This window comes from Sinocyclocheilus anshuiensis, unplaced genomic scaffold (assembly GCF_001515605.1).
Source record: "Sinocyclocheilus anshuiensis isolate Anshui unplaced genomic scaffold, SAMN03320099.WGS_v1.1 scaffold93, whole genome shotgun sequence".
Classification (NCBI taxonomy): Eukaryota; Metazoa; Chordata; class Actinopteri; order Cypriniformes; family Cyprinidae; genus Sinocyclocheilus; species Sinocyclocheilus anshuiensis.
The window spans coordinates 172,762-184,550 of NW_015539852.1; the positions used below are offsets into that span (position 1 = coordinate 172,762).

Sequence of the window (11,789 nt, forward strand, 5' to 3'; positions counted from 1 at the left end):
CCATAAGGGGAAATGAACTTTTCCATGACATTCTAATTTATTGAGATGCACCTGTATATAAATACATTCAATATATATATATATTACTTCATTTCCATTTTGTATGTTGAAGTACTGAAATAAGTCAAATTAAATAAAACTAAAACTTAATAAAAAACCTATATAGACATAATAAAAAAACTAAACTAATAAAATGACAACATTACTACAACTGTAACTAAAACTAAAATAGATAACTAATACAAATCAAACTACATTAGTTTATCAGTAATCCTAAAAAAATAACACTGAGCCAAACACACATGCTAAAATAACAACAACTTACTGACACATAGTAAGAAATGAAATAAAAAACTGAAACAGAAGTGAAACAAGTAATAGGAAAGAGGAGAAATAAATAGCGATACTTATCCTTTGCCGGTCGGTGTCCCTGCCCGGTGGAGTCGCACGGTAGAATCGATGGTCTTTACACTCTTCGGTCTGCACACGACCGCAGCCGCGACCGCTTCCGCGGTAAACTAAGCTTCTTTTTTATTAATTTAACTTTCCTAGCAACGATAACTGTGCTAAACACTGAGACAAGAAATAAATACACTTACAAGCTGCTTTTAACTTCTGCTGATTGACTGCTTCTCACAAAGATTATTTACTATTTTAAAAGGTTGAGGATGATGCTTTTATGGTATTATTGTTACTAAACTCTTAGTATTCACGATTCTTCAACAGAAAAATAGCAATACGAGTGTGTCCATGACCTTCACTCCCAGTCAAAAAACAGTAATACTGTTAAATATTAAAATAACAGTTTTTTGTTTTATTTTTATTTATTTAAAAATGTAATTTATTCCTGTGATTCAAAGCTGAATTTTCAGCATCATTACTCCAGTCTTCAGTGTCACATGATCCTTCAGAAATCATTCTAATATGCTGATTTGGTGCTCAATTATTAATAATGGTTGTTATCATTACTATTATTATTATTATTATTATTACTACTTTCTTCTTATTATTATTATTATCAATGTTGAAAACAGCTTTTGCTCCTTACATTTGTTGTAAAAAAAATATTTAAAAAATAAGCTAATTTTTCTTCTGGATTCTTTGCTGAATCGAAAGTTCAAAAGAACAGCATTTATTTGAAAAATCTACTAGGCCTATTTAAAAAAATAGCAGCTTCATAAATGTTTTTACAGTCACTTTTGATAAATTCAATGTGTCCTTTCTGAATAAGGTATTATTATCATTATTTTAATCTTACACTACCATTCAAAAGTTTGGGGCATCACAAAAATATTAAGCAGTAAAAACTGTTTTAAACATTGATAATAAGAAATGAATGATTAGCATATTAGAATGATTTCTGAAGTATGCTGCGACATTGAAGACCGAAGTAAAGACTGCTGAAAATTCAGATTTTCCATCACAGGAATAAATTACATTATTACAGTAAACAGACCTTTTAAATTGAAATAATATTTCACAATATTACAGTTTTAACTGTACTTTTGAGCAAATAAATGCAGCCTTTGTGAACATAAGAGACTTCTTTCAAAAACATTAAAACAAACTTAATTATTCCAAACCTTTAAGAGATTTTTCAATACTCTAGAATCTACCATAAATTCCAATGGTTTTCTGAAATGAATGATTTAATCTATTTTATTAAATGTTACATTGATGAATTAATTCCCCATAAACCCCGCTGTGCTCAGATGTAACCATCTGTTCAAAGTGAGATGGTCCAGACGTGTGCTGAACCGTACAGATATGTGAGCCCAGTGCAATATGGGCATCCATGTCAGCCTTCTGTCATGCTGTCACAGTTACCTTAACTATAGTTCACAACACTATATAACATTCACAACACTGGGACCACATTAGTCAATTATAATGGCTATGTGGGTGAATGTCGCACATAGGTCCTCTTTTATTCACATAGATAATGCAGAAAACAAAACTACAAAATAAATTATAACAGTTTTAAACACTTTTGACCTGATTCAGCATGTGCATAATCGTTTTCTTAAATTCATTTTAAACCTCTTAAATACATTTTTTTTAATCATTTTCAAAGTTTTTAAATTTTTTTTTTCTTTTCTTTTCTTTTATGTAAAGCACTTTGAATTGCCATTGTGTATGAAATGTGCTATATAAATAAACTTGCCTTGCCTTGCCTTTGACTACATTTAATGAGGCTGAGTTTATTCAGTAATAAAAACCAGAAATGATACTAAACTACAGTAAAGTATAAATAACAAAAGGCTGCATTCAAAACAAAGACAATGAAATGAGATGAATGAAATATCGGTATATAGATCTGTAGTGGAGGTCACAGTTGAATGGGTGGTCTAAAATGACCCGGTTGAATTTTGATGTCGCTGACATGAGCCCAGCGCTATCTCAACCTCCCAGACCTCCATTCACTCAGTTCCTTTGACTAAAAACTAAAACAGAGCCCTCTTATCTTTGAGTGTCACTTCAAATGAGTGCTCTACAGAACAAATGCTGAGAAATAAGTGTTAACCACAAGTCTAGGCTTTTACACACATACAAAAAAGGTTTCTGGTTTGGAAATGGTAGTTTAACAGTGCAATTTGTGTAAATAGTGGTAGAGCAGTGGTACTATTAGTCAGAAATATTTATTTTATATATATACACAAAAGCTGGTTACACAAAACTGTACTTTCAAACAAAGGAAAGACATAAGATGTCTCCTTTAAAAAAATTTAAACTAAATAAATTTGTGAAACACCAAACAAAACAACTCTTCATGACATCATCATAACTTTTTCTTACATTTTGCTGGCTGAAGCCGGGTAGCCTGTCAAGATCACGTGCTAAAAACATACACTAAAAACCGTACCAGGACGTTTAGACTTTTTTTGACGTCAATAAAGGCCATAAAATGAGAAGAACTGGTCTATGAATGTAAAATCTAAGGGACTGTGGAAAACTACCTTGTTAAAGGGGTTTTACCCCTAAAAAAGGCCAAATTACTTGCAGATGTCTTAGAACAATGGTGCAGAAACAGCACTGCACACTTTCACTCCAACGAGGACAAATTTTTTTCATTACAACTAATTAACATGAAAGAAAATATGTAAACAAACAGTAAGAGTCACAAAAATCTTATATTTACAGGATGCAAACCAAGCACGAAACCATAACGCGAAAATGATATCCTTTATTTATGAAAGTATTTGTCTTAACCAGTGACAAAAATTATAAGCGATGCCCAACAATATTACATTGGCTGCCGAGTGTTAAATCTGGTTGATCCAAAATCCCACTCCATGTTGGTGTATACTGAACATTAATTATCTTTGTATAGCTTTCATTTTGACGCTCTTATGTTTGCCTTATATGCAAGAAGTTATCTTTTACAGGAAATGACCTTGTCTACAAGCATTCCCTGTGGTCCAAACTAAACTAGTATCCTTCAAACACACACAAACTCCTCCTCGGCAATGCATGGGTTCACCATCAAAGAAACTGGTATCCAACCGTCCCGGTTTCTCAATGAGACTTTGTTCGCTTGTCCAGCAGCCAGTGGCCACAGCATCCAGCTCCTGTGGCTTTTGATGGGTCTGGCGTATTGATCTGTTCCCAGTCCTAGAGGCGATGAATAATGAATGCACTCATTGTCATCCCTCACAGATAAGGTTTCACTTGTAGAAGTGGCAACACTTGTAATTAGCCAGGAGTTTTGCGCTGAGCTCCACGCAATCCCAAAAACTCAACAACGTTCTTCAGGAGGCTCTGACATCCGATGTGAATTCTGTGAAAGAGCTTTTCAATTACAAGAATAATAAGTAGGGTTACACCTGCATGATCGTGAGTCCACGAGTGCTCTCATCTCTGCCTAAAGAACATCCTTGTATGCACCGGTTGCCACTGGTGATAAGAAAACACAAGGATTCTTTAAAAACCATTTGCAAAAAGCGCTTATTTATAGTAGACTGCCCTATAGAGCACAACAGTCGGATTGAAGTAGAATCTTCTTCACTTTCTCTATAAAGAAATAGATTTTCATTCATGCATAAAGCTTTAGGGTCTGCCATGAGCTCCAAAACTGTTAAACAAACAAACTAAAAAAATTTTCAAACTCTCAGTGAAGAACTACACTACCCACAATCCTGAAGCAGGCAATGCCTTGCATCCACCAATCAGAGGAGTTGTTGTTACTAGAGAAACTAAAACCACACCAAAACACGGTGAGCGCTTACTCTCAAGAAGCATTGCGAATAACGTAACCAAATCAGTCTCTCTGCAATCTTAATTAAATTATTGTACTATACTGTTCAAAAGTTTGAAGTCAGTAAGATTTCTTTTTCAGTTTATAATGTTACAATAGATTTCTTTTCATAATAAATGCTGTTTTTAAAAAGTATCACTGTTTCCACAAAAAAACATTAAGCAGCACAACTGTTTTCAACATTGATATCAGACGAATGGTAGTGAATATATTGAACTATTTTCCAATAAACATCATGTTAAATTTAATATTTATAATAAACATCCAAAAATCAAAAGTTGTATATTGTACATTTGTTTATGCTATTCACAATGCATTAAGTGCTGCATAGTTCTTTGTCCCAAAAAATGGACTTCTAAACATACTTCTGCAACCAAGACTGCTGAAACACTGTTGCACTCTATTGGGATGCACTGATTTGGACCACTTGGGCTACTTTTTACATGACCAATTAATTAATGCTTGTTTCTTACTGAAGCTTATGCTTATTTTAACAGCTTAATGGGCATGAGCAAACATCTGCCATCTCTATCTGCCATGAGGAAAGCAGGGCCACATGGATCCATGCGGCCCAGTGAATCAGCTCTGAATCAGAAACATTATTGGAGCATGCTAAGGAAATCATCACTAATGCTATTGCTCATAAATTAGAAGAAATCCACATCCTTAATCATAAAAATTAAACTTTGGTGTATAACTTCTCTTTTTGTGCTACAGACATGAATAATCTGAAATCAGTGTAGCTTGGTGAGAAGTGTGTTATTACCACTCTAAGCAATCAGACCTATAATTTTTGCCTGGCAGACAATAAAACAAGTGGACAAATACCCCCTAGATTTACTTTGAAGGGCCTTCAGATATATCAAGGAACCAGACTTATAACCACCCAGAACACTCTTAAAACCACTTAAAACAAATTAGAAATTGCATAACAATGACCATTCAAAACACACAAGTATCTTTTTGGACTGTACCAGAAATTGTGCAGAATATAGAGCCCTGTGAAAAAAATTTCCCCCCCATATTCTGTTTTTTGCACTTTAAATTTTCTGGATTCTGTTTTATCCTGTTTTAAGTGATGTGGGTTCCATTTTAATGGTTCCATTTCATTTTAGTTATCAAAAAGCATGTCTAAATAACTGAAATCATGAATCTTATACAATGTAACAACAATATACTAAAAGTTCCACAAAAATTTAATTTTTTATTTTTTTTCTCATGAATTCTTTTTTATTTTCCTCTGTGGTTTCCATTTTCATTTTCTGGATTCCATTTTAATAGTTTAATTAAATTCTAATAATCAAAAACCATGGCCAATCAACTAAATTCTGTGTACTGTAAGTTCCATTTTTATGACTGGATTCTGTGATTCTGTCTGCTTTTTCCACACTGTGGAAATCCTAGGACTCTGATGAAAAAAAAAAGCTTAAAGGGATAGTTCACCCAAAAATGAAAATTCTGTCATTAATTACTCGCCCTCATGTCGTTCCAAACCCGTAAGACCGTTCATCTTCAGAACACAAATTAAGATATTTTTGATGACAGAATTTTCACATGTGTACAATGATGTGTACATCCACATCATTTAGATGCCAGTCAAAGCAACAGTCGAGGCTGTGAAAACTATGCCAAGGAAAGCTGTCTCTATATCACCCTTTGAGAGAGCTGGGAATTTAACCACAATTAAAATAAATCATAATTTGTATACACACAAACTCACTGTCATTAGCACGGCTTATTGTGAATCGTTGGGCAGAGTTTGATGGCTCCTCCCACTAGTGCTGTGTCCGATACATCGATACGACGATGTATCGTCACAGAGGAGTGTTGATTTGTGTAATGATAACCTACCAGTAATGTTAAGATAATTGTAATATATTAGAATGAGTACATTACAATATAAATTTATTAGAACGAGTACATTATTATTTATGGGCTTAAAAACAAGATGCAAACAATCAGAATATTGTACCTGGTGGGGAGTGCACAATGTAAACATGAAACATATGCCATTACCTATATTGTACTGTGGTACAGTTATGGAGGCCCTTCATAATGCAGAGGTCAACTGCCTGCTCTGCCTATAGTTAGCAATGGCCCTATAGTATGCAGTGTTTAATAAACAGCTGTTTTACTAAATTCTGCTGAGGTGAAATTCAGTGCAGTCCCGTATCGTGATATGTACGGTAGTGTGGCCTATGTACCGTGATACGTACCATATCGTGACTTTGCTGGTGATACACAGTCCTACCGCCCACCACCGCTTCTGCTCAAAACCAGCAACATGTGCTCAGAACACGAGATGCACAGTCAGCTTTTCACAGATCTGTTTAATGCCTTTAATGTTAATTATGACTAGCCTCTCCCATCATTATGTAGTGGGAAAAAAACTGTCTGACCTACATCACAGTGCCAAGATGAAATATAAAATTGCAGAGCAATTTCAAAATGCATGGAGTCAGACTAAAACAGCTGTGAGCTAGCAGATGATGGAAGCAGCCGATAAACTGTAGCAATTATATTGCATCATATAAATGTGCCTGATATATGAGACCTTTCCCTTAAAAACTGGCAAATATGTGGTAATTGACTACACGCATAATTATAACCTTTGTATTGACTCATTGAACCTAGACTAGACAGCTCCCATGGAAAAAAAAATTCTGGACAAAAATACAAATTTTTACCTATATATTTTAAATAAAGGCACTGGCCCAACTTAACCCCGTTTTCATGCTCTCTATCGTTCCCTAGCCTTCAAGGGTTTCTTACGTCAGGCTTTCTCAGATCACAAGAATTAGGATTCTGTCTCAGTTTCAGAGAAGCCACAGAACTGACAAGATCCTTTCAGGTTCTGAATGTGACAGATCGAGACTGAATAAATTGTCACAACAGACTGACTTAGCTGGTTTCTATGACATGTTTTGATGGATTTGAATATGAGATATGGTCCTGTCTTAAAGGGATAGTTCATCCAAAAATGAATTTACTCACCTCATGCTGTTCCAAAACTGTATGACTTTTTCTTCTGTGGTACTAAAATAAGGTATTTTGACAAATGTCTATACCATGGAAGTTGTTCCAATTGTTCCAGCTGATTTGTTTCCAAAGTTCATCAAAATATCTTCTTTTGTGCTCCTCAAAAGAAAGTCATGCAGGTATGGACTGATACGAGGGTGAATAAATTATGACAGAACTTTTATTTTATGGTGAACTATCCCTTTAAGAATCAAAGAAGTGTATCACCGAAAATAAACACTATTCCACATCATTCCTTTTATACAGCTTTGCGATATGCTGAAATGGATATAAATGGACTGTCAACACTGCGCACTTCACTCAATTATATGCTCCTAATATATTGATTTTCAGCATGAACGGACGGGTAATAAGATGAAACACATAGCAGTCAAGTTTACTCTGAAAACTGATCTACAAGAATCTTCTTGAATGAATGATCAACACAATTTATTTAAAAATGAATGAGTTTGCACTAGGGACATCACTATAATATATAAATGAATCAAATTCCATCTAAAGATTTCTTTCTACCAACAAAAAGCATCTAGCTGCATGATTTTTTTTCCCAGTAGCCTAGTTTTTTGTTCTTATTTTGTCTTCATAGGGCTCTTTGAATCCAAAAGTCCTCAACATACAGGCAAGACCAGTCAGTGTGCTCAATTTGTAATCTACCCTAAATTGTTATTTAAAATTATATTAATCCAGTACAGTTGTCTCTAAATGTAGGGGATTGCTTGGGTTTCAAGACAACAAGCTAGAGTCCGTGACATGGATTAGGGTAAATCTATACCAAAGCAGACGAAGTTCCACCTAAGCTAGAAAAAGTAGTCTTTCGTCATCATGTTGACAAACTGTAGAGGATCTGGTCTGCTTTTTAACTGAAGTGGACATTTTAAAGAATTTCCAAAAACCTTAGACGAGACTAGACTAAGAAATGAGAGTTTCAAAGACTAAAAGACGCCTTCAACCTTGGTTTAAAAAAATTAGATTCTGAAAGATGAGTCTCTTACAGTTGAAAATTCAACTTAAGACCTTAAATATTTACTTGAATTGTGTAAGCAAAGCCGTAAAGCAATTACATAGCCACAAAATAGGTCAAATTAAGGTTTGTTCCCATAAAGTAATTGACAGTAGGGGAAAAACAATGTTAAATATGCAAATAATAAAATGCAACTAACTATACAGTATAATGTGAGCAGACTTATGATAGAAAAATAGACTAACCTAACCCTAAAATCAGTGTTGGGGGTAACGCATTACAAGTAACGCGAGTTACGTAATCAGATTACTTTTTTCAAGTAACTATTAAAGTAACGCATTACTTTTTAATTTACAAGAGAATATCTGAGTTACTTTTTCAAATAAGTAACGCAAGTTACTTTTTTTTCCAATTTATTGATTGACAGCTCTCCTGTCCCCATGTTGAGAGAAATCAGATGTTAATGTAGTTCTAAAATAAATATGAATATGCATTAATTCATCTCACTCACAAAAAGAAAACAGATTCAGTATTCCTCAAAATGTATAAAAATAATGCAACTCAGAATATGACGCAAACCTGCAATAATTAAATGTTAAACAACACAAATATCCTTTATGTATTTAATCCCATTCTATTAACCAATGTCTTTGCTTCTGACCTTCGATGATCCAGTTCAACCATACTAATAAGCAAAATTTACTCCAGACAAACTTTGTGTCTTTTTTTAGTGCTAAAGTGTGTTGAAATGTCTTCTTCTGCATTCTACTGTACGGGTGTAAATTTACTTTCCCTTCAGCCTGAGGCTTATTCATTTCACTTTTGGTGTGAAAAGGCTTTTATATTTGCCAAAAATATAACTTTTTTATTTTAAAAACAAACAAGCAAGCCCTGTCCAGATTTGAAAAAGTAACGCAGAAGTAACGTAACGCATTACTTTCCATAAAAAGTAACTAAATACCGTAATTAGTTACTTTTTTTATGGAGTAACGCAATATTGTAATGCATTACTTTTAAAAGTAACTTTCCCCAACACTGCCTAAAATGGACGGAAACCATGTGTTGTTGTTGTGTTTCCAATCAATATCCAATATCTAATCAAGGATAAATATGATTTGTGCAGACCGTATTCATTTTGAAAAGTCATTTGTCATCATGTTAGAATCCGACACGCCTGTAAATTTTACCAAAATGTTTTTACACTGTCCTTAAAACTTTGCATTGCGTTTCAGCAGTTTTAAACGTCTCCCACAAAAAGGCGTAATTCCTGTCATCTTGCCAATAAACTCATCCAGTTACCGGCTGCAAACTGATCACTCGTGCCAAATGAACAGAGCATGACATCACTTACCTGCAGCAGGTGAATCAGCGATCACCATGGAGACGAACATCAGCAGCACGCACGCGGTGACCTGACTATGTCCCTCCATCATTAGACCCTCCATTTAGTGAAACTCATTTTTCGTCCAAGGTGATCCGAGGTGAGATTATCCGCGCGTTTAACTAGTCGCCGTGAACTGCAGCAGATGAAAACAATACCACTCTTATATAGGTCACATTTTCAGTCCTATTTTCAGCACGACTTCGTGAATACTCCCGTAACCAAATCTAACGATTTAATCATAAACCGAACAAATGACATCTTGCACATGCCTAGAAACCGAAATTTAAATCGCAGCTGGAGATTTTAACCACTAAAGTGAATTGCCATGCTGACTGAGTGACACTACAAGAGCTTGTGCAGAGCGCGGAACTCACGGCTCCTTTGTTCCTTAACTTGTCCGACTCATTTCCACGAATCGACTCTTTTGAATAATTCGTTTCAAAGAACCGATTCAAATAACGGCGGCGTTACGTCATCCCGTGACGGTCCTTGCCATCCAGTCGAGACATATTAAACGCTCATAACGTTCTAGTAAAGTCATCTGTAGGTATTTACGGCTATTTATTTCATTTTTACGAATAAGATAATTGTGTGTTAATTGTAAAGTCCTTGTTGTTTGTAAGCAGACATGATCCAGTCTGTTCTGTATGTGTCTGTGTCACACATACAAGTCGTAAGCATATTTCCAGCACGTTTTATTTGGGTAATTTCTGCTATTCGACTATTAAAGTAACTTTGTTACATTTATCAAATCCTCAATTAACTCCAAAATGTTTAATATCACTTCGGACATATACGAAAAAGATGAGTCTCTATTCAAACGAGTCGGTGAATTGCACAGTCGAGAACCGCCAGGACCGATTCAGACAGGCAGATTCGCGAACGAATCATTTTAGGCCGGTTCAAGAGATTTATTAAAAATATTCAGTTCACAAAAGCGATTCGTTCAGGATTCGGACATCTCTGCCGTGCATTAACACACGAACCGAAGCTCACAGAGCAAGATCCAAACATTGTTTGCATAATGTGCAGCTTTCAAAAGACAAAACTTAAACGTTGACATACTGCATGCCTTAGAATCAACGTGAAGGTGTGTGAACTCATCCGTGTGCGTTAAAGCCCCGGTCAACGCGCTTGTTGCACGCGGATTAGGTTTCTAGTCGGGAACTGTTTCGTGATGGTTATGAGAGAAATAGTTTTTAATTTTATGATTTCTCGTCGTTATTACACCTAGTTGAACTATCTATTGAGAATCGCTAGAGAACATACTCTTTCAGATGTGTTGCTGTATGGCACATAACGGAGTCTTTTTTACAGAAACGTTATCAGTCACCGTCCATATAACGCTACTTGATTGATTGATTGATTGATGATGCATTTAACTCGAGTTAACTTGTAGTTGCAAAATATACGTCTAGAAACGTAACCTTACGTCTGAATCGGATTTATATTAGTTTATTTGAAAGCAGAGAAAGACTTAGCACATGCACAGCCTAGAAAAGCAACTCCTTACCGTCAGAGCAGACAGTTAGAACGGTCCTAAATCGATAGCGTCCATATCCAGTCCCAGATCAGGATTAAAGCTTCTGTTTTGCATAATTGCATGACACATCGGGTGATTTTGTTCCATAAGTGTCTGGATCCTGTCTGAGCATCACTCACTTTCTCAGATGCAACGATTGCACTAAATCCTCCCGACAGCAGGATTTGGAGTCCCTTGCATGGGCTCTATGGTCATTGGCTCCCCGCGCCGTCCTTCAGTAATAAGGGTTAGGTTGACACCTCCGCCGGCGTCTGGGGTTTCACGGCAACGCATTTTGTTACCGGATCTTGTGTGGCTGCAAAAGTTTAACCTAAACCAAGTAAAACATTGTTTAGGAAGGTTTTACATGTGAGGGAGATTCCATTATTATCAAACGATTCTGTACACGAATGTATGGTTTGGTTATGTCACAGCACACTCTAGTGGCCATGAGGGCAACTTTTGGTAGCACTTTATGTTCCATAAGTGTCTGGATCCTGTCTGAGCATCATTCACTTTCTCAGATGCAACGATTGCACTAAATCCTCCCCTGACAGCAGGATTTGGAGTCCCTTGCATGGGCTCTATGGTCATTGGCTCCCCGCGCCGTCCTTCAGTAATAAGGGTT

At 35.7% G+C, this 11,789-nt stretch overlaps 1 protein-coding gene across 1 annotated transcript in view; it reads right to left on the reverse strand.

Annotated features, from left to right (window-relative positions):
* The window catches only part of LOC107684677 (UPF0606 protein KIAA1549-like), a 56,534-nt gene extending 45,224 nt beyond the window's left edge, over window positions 1-11,310 (reverse strand). The window contains exons 1-2 of the mRNA XM_016481002.1: window positions 11,153-11,310; window positions 9,607-9,772 (exon numbers count right to left, since the gene is read on the reverse strand). Of these exons, the coding sequence (XP_016336488.1) occupies window positions 9,607-9,700 (94 nt within the window). The 5' untranslated portion in view covers window positions 9,701-9,772; window positions 11,153-11,310. The remainder of the gene's footprint in view (window positions 1-9,606; window positions 9,773-11,152) is intronic.
* Window positions 11,311-11,789: the final 479 nt, after the last annotated feature.